Genomic DNA, 10,000 nt, shown 5'->3' on the forward strand with positions numbered 1-10,000 from the left:
TTTCTTTCCTTCCTTCCTTCCATCTGTTCTTCCTCCCTCCCTCCTTCTCTCCTCCCATCCTTCTTTCCTTCCTCCATCCCCCCTTTCTTCTTCCTTCCTTCCTTCTTTCTTCCCTTCCTTCCTCCTTCTCTCTTTCTTTCCTCCCCCCTACCTTCCTTCCTTCCGTCTTTCCTCCGTCCTTCCTTCCTTTCCTTCCTCCCTCCTTCCGTCCCTTCCTTCCTCCCTTCTCTCCTAAATTCCTTCTTCTTCTTTTGAGTCATTTTGAGTCATTAATGAAGGAAAAATGAGTCCAAATGATCTGATTCCAGCTTCTCTCATATGAATATTTTCTGGTTTCTTTCGTTCTCTTTGACAGAAAACTGAATATATTTGAGTTGTGGACAAAATAAGACATTTAAGAACATCATCCACTCACAATTTACTGACATTTATAGGCCGAAGAACTAATCAATTAATCAGATGAGCATTAAAACCCTTTATAGGACACTCATTGAAAGGAAGGAAGGAAGGAAGGAAGGGAAGGAAAGGAAGGAAGGACGGAGGAAAGACGGAAGGAAGGAAAGAAGGGAAGGAAGGAAGGAGGAAAGAAGGAAGGAAGGGAGGGGGGAAGAAAGAAAGAGAGAAGGAGGGAGGGAGGAAGGAAGGGAAGAAAGAAGGAAGGAAGGAAGAAGAAAGGGGGATGGAGGAAGGAAAGAAGGAAGGGAGGAGAGAAGGAGGGAGGGAGGAAGAACAGATGGAAGGAAGGAAAGGAAGGAAGGAAGGAAGGAAGGATGGAGGAAGGAAAGAAGGAAGGGAGGAGAGAAGGAGGGAGTGAGGAAGAACAGATGGAAGGAAGGAAAGGAAGGAAGGACGGAGGAAATGAGGAACGAGGGAGGGAGAAAGGAAAAGAGGAAGGGAAGAAAGAAGGCAGGGAGGAAGGAAAGGAAGGAAGGAAAGGAAGGAAGGAAGGAAAGGAAGGAAGGAAGGAAGGATATTTTGGGATATTTACAGAAGTTACCAAATATGATTATTTGCCCAATAAAGGGTTAAGTGAGTCTTTCTGTCTGTAATGATTCCCTAACCCTCCTTCTGTGGAAACATGGATTATAAAGTTGATGTGAAGCTAATATGAAGCTTCAGCGTCTGAATGAGTCAAATCTTCATCTTCTATGTTTCAGCGTTACAGTGTTTTTAGTAGCAAAGTCTTTTTGTTACTATACTTCCACCACAGAGAAACAGGAAACACTAAGATTGATGAATTCTGACTGTTGGTTTAACACACAGAACTGAAATATGATCAAATATATATATACTATCATCATCCTTTATGTGTCAGCCTGGTGCCAAAAAATATAAATTAAAGCTAAACATGTGTGGTGTTTAAGGTTAAATTATAATGAATTTAATACAGTAATATTATTTAATAACAGTAATATTATTTAATATTACTAATAGTATTTCATATAACAGTAGTACTATTTAATATAACAATAATATGATTTAATATAACAGTAATATGATTTAATAACAGTAGTATTATTTAATAATACAGCAGCAGCTTGTAAACAGCAGCAGCTGCAGCTAGCTGCTAGCTGCTAGTTAGCCACTGGGGGGGGGGGCGTCGCTTTTTTACATGTTTTTTTAATATTTAACTATATGTAGCAGCTTTATTATCCTTCAGAAACAGTAACACATGGTACTCACGGTGAAAGGTGTCCTGGTTGTTGAGTAGAAATATCTACCAGAGGAATAAAAAGGCGTTTCTCTCCTAAAGGCCCCTGAGGCTAAGCTAAGGCTGCAAACACGACCTGCTCCTTTAATTAAATACTAATACTGATAATAAACAGACTCAGACTCCTGTAACTGCTCCTCTCGGGCTTCAGGGTGGATAATATCTCCCAGCAGAAACGATCACAGCAGCTTTTAAAGACCTATTTCAGTCACTTTTCCTCCTTCAGCTTGTTTACAGTCGAATCGCAGTGACTCTGCAACAACGCTGCTGACGTCACCGCCCAAAAAACCCACGCTGACGTCACTTCGGCTATTTAAAGTTAAAATAAAAAAATAAAAGTTAAAAATAATATTATACATATATATATATACATGTTTGTTACACTACAACTAAACAGTCCGCAGCTTTATTTAATATTTAATAACTAAATTATAATTATTTATTTATTTCAGTGTTTGTGTGAGAGTTACGTCATCGTTATATAACAGCAGCAGCAGCAGCAGCAGCAGCTCTGTGCAGGAGAACAAAGCTTGGCACAGCTAATGGGATCCATATGACAACTTCTCTGCTCTTCAGAGACACTTTACTGCCAACAGACTGAGATACAAAACCAACCAGATATAATAAGATAAGATAAGATAAAATATTCCTTTATTAATCCCACAATGGAGGAAATGTGCATTATTACAGCAGCAGGTGCACAGTTCAATAGAGCAGCAATGAGAAAGAATAAAGAACAATAAATAGGTATGATAAACAATAACAATAATAGTGTAAGTATATAATAAAATATAATAATAATTGTGACATTATTTATATTATTTACAGCACAGCAGTAATATTAGTATTGAGAGGTAATATATCAGAGATGATATTATTATTGCACATATTAAAGGCGAGGCAGCTTTATTTATATATATATAGTGCATTTCATACCCAATGGCAACTCAATGTGAGAAGGTGAAGTTGTTTCAATATAGAAGAGATGATTGATCGTCAAGTATAGAAACTAAAAGATAATGATGATTATTTATTGATCCCACAGTGGGGAAAATTCATCGTTACAGCAGCTCGAAAAGATAATGATACGACAAAAAGACATTAAAAGAAACATGTATACAACAATAATATAATTTAAATTTAAAGTGCAAATTATAGTGCAGCATTGTACAGTCTGGAGGGATTCTAACACATTCAAATCAAAATAAGTTAGAAACAATAAAAAAAAGAAAAAGAAAATGTGAGGATGAAGAAGAGGAAGATGAAGAGGAGGAAGACTCAACGGTTGGTCCATGGGTCAGTAACAAATAAGTGTTGGTAAGATGATGAATCCATAAATGAGTTAAACTAGATTTAAAAGCAGCATCAGGTTTGTTAAAATGTACATTTAGTATTTTTGTTGGTTTTATATCATTTAAATGTTTGCACCATTTTTTACCAAAAGTAAGACTGAATGCTCCTGAAAATGTCAAATGGTGTAACCACAAAAGAATGATAGATATTAAATATTTTATCACCTACAGTGTATTTAAATGGATCTATACTAATAATGACTTCATTTAAAACACATTAAATGAAAACAAACATTTTGGAGTATTTCTACATTTAAATTTTAATGTATTTTGTCAGTATTGAGCAGAAAATATAAACTAAAAACAACCATTTCTTCTAAATAATTTGTGAGAAATGATGTAAAATTAGTTATAAATCAAAGTGTTTCATTGCAAAACTGGATTATATTTATTCTGCTCTTTGTTGTTGTTGAAATCAAAAGCACACAAACTCTGCAACAGCGCCATCCAGTGGTGAGACAGGACAACAGCAATACATACATACAAATAGAAAGAAAAGTAAGAAAAATGGTCAAAAATATATAAGAAACAGGAGGTGCAGGGAGATAAATATACATAAAATATAAAATATACAGTTTTTAAACATATTTATCTGTATGTTTAATGCTGCTGAGGTTACATGTTGTTCATATTCTGACTCTTCACACAGTAAACCCTCATAATTATTCTCTATGCTAAACCTCTGAACCATGAATCTAATAATCTAATTAATAAAAACCTCATCAGTCATTAATTAATCAGCAATGAATCCTTAATGTAGCTTTCAGAGAGAACAGAGTATATTCTTTATGGAGAGAAAACACATTTACAATCCTGCAGTCTTTACATAAAACAAGAGATCATAAACAGCTGTAATGATTTCAGTGAAATATTTGAATTAAACTCTTTTAATGATCACATTTATCTGTAAACACCTTTTTTTATTAAGTACAGAAATGTGTATCAGCTGTGCAAAAATGTGTTTCAGGTGTTTTTCACTGCTGTTAAATGTAAAAACTAGATAAATTGTAACTGAATAATATATAAAAGTCAAATAATAATACTGGTTGATATTACAGAAAGGCAACAAAGTTTATTTTATTGATCTTTTATGCAACTTTATTTGGTAAAAGACAGAAAAAACATAATAAATACCAAGATAAATAAGAAACAAGACACACATATAAAAGATGTTTGGATCAGATGCAAAAAAAACAACAACAAAACAACATCAACCTAATAAAATAAATCTAAAGAAACTAAGAAAGAAGAAGATAGAAGAGGACACTGGCCATGACAGACTGGTAAAACATCAGGAGGAGTTTGCTGCAGATGTTAAAGGAATATAAAATAAATCCAGCTCTGCCACTTCCTGTAAACTGCATCTGTGTTTGCTGACTAGTCCAGATTATTATCCACACCCATCTCCTTGGTGTTGGTCTTGGTCTTGCATTCAGCTGCAGGTGGTTTGTCGTGCACCATTTCTCCACCAGGCTCCTGTAGCTACTCTCCTTCCTGTCTGTGCCTCACACACCCAACTCCTGCAGTCTTATCAGAAAACTTCTGCTTGTGGCATGACTCAGAGTTGTACATGAAAGCACTTTTGAGTTGCCATTGTGTATGAAATGCGGTATATAAATAAAGCTGCCTTGCCTTGCCTTGCCTTGAAGTCTGCAGTGTAGAGGGTTGTAAAGTTATATTTGGTACACACATATAAAATATGTATGGATCAGATGCCAAAAAAACAACAAGAACTAATAAAATAAACTTAAACAGAAGAAAATAGATACACACAGTTTTGGCAGTTTCTGAATTGGAAGAGGTTATCTATCTATCTATCTATCTATCTATCTATCTATCTATCTATCTATCTATCTATCTATCTATCTATCTATCTATCTATCTATCTATCCATCTAGTCATCATTTGTTAATATTGGCCTAAAAAAAGTATGCTGCGTTCAAGTTCTATGGGAAAATTCCAATGTGAATAACTTACGCGCGTTCACGTCAACTAATAATATTATGCACGGGCACAATTACAGTAATAAAGATGTGATACTAATATACTTTTAAGCACTAGAAGCAATTAAATAACCGCTTTCCGAAAAATCCGAGGCGATATTATCACTTGAATGCTTAATGTGAACGCTATTTACAAGTAAGCATTCATAATTTCCTAATTCACCTGAACGCAACTTTACTCCACGCAAATACACGTTGAGCGCTCGGAGCTGCTGTGGACCAATCAGACGGCGCCAACTGGACGTTGTCCCCCGGAATGTTCCCTCACCGGCCAATCAGAGAGCAGTGCGTGGACGGCTACCGTTAGGGTCGGGGTGTTTGACCAATGAGGTGGCTTAGAATAGCGTGACGTGTCACCGGGAAGCTCGTGCAATCAGAGGCGCCTGCGTGCTGTGTGTGTGTGCGCGTGCTGTGTGTGTATGTGTGTGTGCCGGCGTCTGTGCTTGAAGCTTGAAGGAGCAGCGGCTTCATGAGTGAGAGCCACACGGAGCTTCAGTCCTCCAGTTAGCGGTGATCACTGACACCTACAAGCCGAGAGATGTGTAGTTTAAGCGGGCTGTGGATGGCCCTGGCCGTCGCGCTGCTACCCGGCCCCTCCGGAGCCCTGAAGGAGGGAGACTGTGAAGGTAAGACCGGCCGGTGTTTCAGTTCATCTGGCCACCGTGTTATCTGGTGCCTCGCTCATGTTACACTACATTAAGAGGGGTGAATGAGTCCTCTGAACGCTATTTAATTTAGATACATGATTAGATGTTAAATAGATGGATGTGTGTTTTTAAAATGGCTAAACTACAATCAAAGGGTTTTTAAGAGGAAGTCTTCAGTTAACACAGTCACCAGTTAAAGCGTAACGCCGGCTAGCTTCCTTTAGCTCGATGCTAACATCCTCTGAATGGCTGCATGAAGACCAGAGACTCCTAAAATACTATACTATATTATATTAATATTATTACTATTATTATATTGTTATTAGTTTAGACTCATACAATACTATATATATATATTATATTATTGTATTATATTATTTATATTATTATTCATTTGGACTCCTACAGTACTATATTATTGTTATTATTATTATTTTTATTATATTATTAATTTAGACGCCTACAGTATTGTATTAATGTTATTATATTTTATTATTATTATTATATTAATGTTAGTTTACACTCCTACAATATTATATTAATGTTAGTCTGCACCTGAAAACTCACTTTGTGTATCAGAACTAGAGTTGGGCGATATGGACAAAATCAAATATGATATTTTAGATGAAATACCTCGATATGGATATTACAACAATGTTGTAGAGATGACTGTCGATGCTTTCACAGCATATTTACACAATGAAACTTATGATAAATAATCATCAGTAATGTGGATATAGTGACAAAGTGGGTAAAAAGTAAATAACAGAACAGCTGGGACAGTCTGGTACGTTCAGAAAACTATATATTTTACAGTAATGCAGCTTTAAAACCAGGAAAAGACAACTCTGACATATTACGATATCCAAATCTAAGATGATATCTAGTCTCAAATCAAGATATCAATATAATATCAATATATTACCCAGTTCTGATCAGAACTAGCTAACTGTATATAAGTAGTGCTAACACTGATGCTTCACTATTAATAATCTAATTGATGTCATATATAATAATATATGTAATACTGTAATACTGCATATTACATCACTCATAATACTTGGGCACATAACTGGCTCCAGGTGGATGTGGTTGTGGATCTTTGGTTATAATCATGTTGTCATGGTTACTATCTCAGCTTTAATGTGAGTAATGAGCTTCAGGCTGTAAAATGTCTCGTCGCTGCAGTTCTGTTTGATTTGCATTTCCTGTTTGGTTTCAGTGTGTGTGAGCTTCCTCGACAAGTTTCATCAGTCTCTAAAGGAGAACAACGTGAAGTTCACCAGCGCAGACATCGAGAAGGCCATCGTCAAAACCTGCAAAGACGCCAAAGGCAAAGAAAACCGCTTTGTGAGTAAACCTGCAGAGTGAGAGGAACTGTCAGCGTGTAGCTTGGTGTGTGTTTCTGGAGACTATAAAAAGCTTCAGTACACCAGAACACAGCAGAGAGTTAGATAGTTCCCTCAGGAGCAGCTGGAGAGTTAAAACAGCTCAAAGACAGAATGATAATAATAATATATGAGACGTTCACTTCCTGCTCCAGAAAACTCTTTATATTAAAATAACACTAAAAATGCTGATTAAATGTCATTTTTTGTTTGATTCTGTTTGATATGAAGTTATGACGTCATGTTTTTGGGAGAATCTTTGACTTTTGGCAAACAGCTTTTTTCACAGTAGATAAAAGTTTATAAATTAACAACTTTAATTCATTATTCCATAAAATAACCAGCAGATTATATTTTAAAGGTGACGTATGTGAGTGTTGTGTTTCTGCTGAAGACTAGTGGACAAAAACAGCAATGATAATAATAATGATAATAAATTATTTATAAAACACATTTCAAAACAACAACTAATACATAAAATCAAGTTCTTTCTGTTAAAGTTTAAAATAATATCTCTCTTTTATTTCTCCTCTCTCTCTCCTCTCTCTCTCTCTCTCTCTCTCCTCTCTCCTCTCTCCTCTCTCTCCCTCTCTCTCTCTCTCTCTCTCTCTCTCTCTCTCTCTTTCCTCTCCTCCATGTTTTCAGTGTTACTACATCGGGGCGACGAGCGACGCCGCCACTAAGATCATCAACGAGGTGTCGAAGCCGCTCAGTTATCACGTTCCTGTCGACAAAATCTGTGAGAAGCTGAAGAAGAAGGACGGGACAGATCTGTGAGCTCAAATACGGTACGGTAAAAATATAATACACTCTCAGTTCATCTCTCACATTTCTCTGTAGTCTTTTCTTCTTTTTCTTCTCTTTCTTCCTTTTCTTCCTGTTCTCACTCGTTCTGTCTTATCATCATCTTGTCGATCAACTGTGAAGAACTCTGAACATGAACCTGAATGAAAGCTGCTGTATAAATAACATTAGATTGATCAGATAAATAAATGCTGCTCAGCCAAACTGTAACTGCATTAATTACCGTAAATACTGGACTACAGAGACCTGATTAAAAGCTGCATGCTCTAATTTCAGAAAGAAAATCAATTTTGTGCTTGTACAAGCTGCACCGGATTTTAAGCCGCAGGTGTCCCACGTTGTAATATGAGATATTAGCGAGGGTTGGTCCGATCGGCGATGCCTGACAGCCATCACGCAACCCCACCCCCCCCCCTCCTCTGACTACACACATTTAGGGCGCACTAGGCAATCGTACCATGCCCAAGCACGTTTGCCCCCTAAAGTCCGGAGTATTTGGCTAGTGTGCTGTGAGTGCAAGTGTACCCTGCTTGAGGGAGGCGTTTTCCAGGGAACCCCAGGAGATCAACGATTTTTTAAAAGGCAACACTAGCTGAGCCCTGGGTTAGGGTTAGGGGTTGGGGGTTGGGGGGGGGCAGCGTTAGGGTTCGGGTCATTTCAAGCAACACTAAATGCGAGTGAGGAGACATTATGCATATCCAATAATATCCAATCCGACCATTTATTGTGTATTATTTTATCATTATTAAGGCAAAATAACTCAATTTATGTCCATGGACGTTATAATGAATAGGATATAGGCTTAATATTAGTTTGCATCCAGCGTGCTGCGTGGACTTCATTACATCTGCTGCACCGCTGTTACCACAATTATCAAATGCTAAGTTTATTGTCAGTGACTGTGACCCTCATAAAAGTCATATTTTACTAATCTGCATTATATAAAATAACCAAATTCGTTAAAGAAAGTCATTTAGCGACTTCTAAGTCATTAACCCTCCTGTTGTGCTCAGGTCAAGGAAGGAAGGAACAAAATGAGGAAGGAAGGGAGGAAAGAAGGAAGGGAGGAAAAGAGGGAGGAAGGAAGGAAGGGAGGAAGTAACAAAGGAAGGAAGGAGGAAAAGAGGAAGGAAGTAAGGAGAGGAAAGAAGGAATGAATGAAGAAGGAAGGAACGAACGAACGGACAAAATGAGGAAGGAAGGAAGGAAGGGAGGAAAGAGGAAGGAAGTGAGAAAAAAGGAAATGAGGAAGGAAGGAAATCACGAAGTAAGGAGGAAAAGAGGAAGGAACTAAGGAGAGGAAGGAAGGAGAGAAGGAAGGAAGGAAGGAAGGAACAGTCAACAGAGATAGGGTCAATTTGACCCGGGAGCACAACAGGAGGGTTAAACTAGGTCTTACTTTTACTGGAGTAATCTACCTCGTTCTGTCATTGTAAATCTTGTATTGGAAAACTTTCAGTTCAGAAGCAAAGTGAAAAAAATAATTAAGTACGTAACAACAAAATGTTTTCGGCCCCACGAAAAAAACAAACATGCATTAGCCGCACCGTAGTAAAAGCTGCAGTGTTCAAAAGTGTAGGAAAAAAGTAGCGGCTTATAGTCCGGGATTTACGGTAATTAATAATGAATCTGAAAACATCTCTGTCTCATCTTTCATATATTCTACTGCAGTGATTAATTTCTGCATGTGAGACAATAATTAACTTTAATTTATGCAAACTTGATCTGAGCTGATGAATAATGAAACACATGAGGAACTTTCTTTATCCTCTTAGAGTCAAAATGTCTCTTTATTATTTAATAACTAAACTAACAACGACCTTTAGTTTTAGTTTGTTTAATATCTGAAAATGTGTTTTTACTTTTTAAAGTCTTTTTAATTTTTAAACGTCTGTCTTTAACCCTCGTATCGTCCTCCCCAGTCAAATTGACCCTTTCTTCCTTCCTTCTGTCCTTCCTTCCCCCTCACTCCTTTCTTTCCTTCTTCCTTCCTTCCTTCCTTCCTTCCTTCATTACCTCCCTCTCTCCCTCCTTTCCTTCCTTCCTTCCTCCCTCCTTTCCTTCCTTCTTCCTCCCTTCCTTCTTCCTCCCTTCC

The 10,000-nt window shown here is 37.2% G+C and overlaps 2 protein-coding genes across 2 annotated transcripts in view; one reads left to right on the top strand and one right to left on the bottom strand.

The window, feature by feature from the left end:
- Positions 1-4,524, bottom strand: part of oser1 (oxidative stress responsive serine-rich 1) — a 12,291-nt gene extending 7,767 nt beyond the window's left edge. The window contains exons 1-3 of the mRNA XM_053315651.1: positions 4,442-4,524; positions 1,924-2,020; positions 1,684-1,806 (exon numbers count right to left, since the gene is read on the bottom strand). Of these exons, the coding sequence (XP_053171626.1) occupies positions 1,684-1,806; positions 1,924-2,020; positions 4,442-4,524 (303 nt within the window). The remainder of the gene's footprint in view (positions 1-1,683; positions 1,807-1,923; positions 2,021-4,441) is intronic.
- Positions 4,525-5,482: 958 nt separating this feature from the next.
- Positions 5,483-10,000, top strand: part of LOC128355683 (mesencephalic astrocyte-derived neurotrophic factor-like) — an 8,838-nt gene continuing 4,320 nt past the window's right edge. The window contains 4 exon segments of the mRNA XM_053316009.1: positions 5,483-5,692; positions 6,936-7,063; positions 7,747-7,863; positions 7,865-7,889. Of these exon segments, the coding sequence (XP_053171984.1) occupies positions 5,605-5,692; positions 6,936-7,063; positions 7,747-7,863; positions 7,865-7,889 (358 nt within the window). The 5' untranslated portion in view covers positions 5,483-5,604.

The sequence above is a fragment of the Scomber japonicus genome, chromosome 3 (assembly GCF_027409825.1).
Source record: "Scomber japonicus isolate fScoJap1 chromosome 3, fScoJap1.pri, whole genome shotgun sequence".
NCBI lineage: Eukaryota > Metazoa > Chordata > Actinopteri > Scombriformes > Scombridae > Scomber > Scomber japonicus.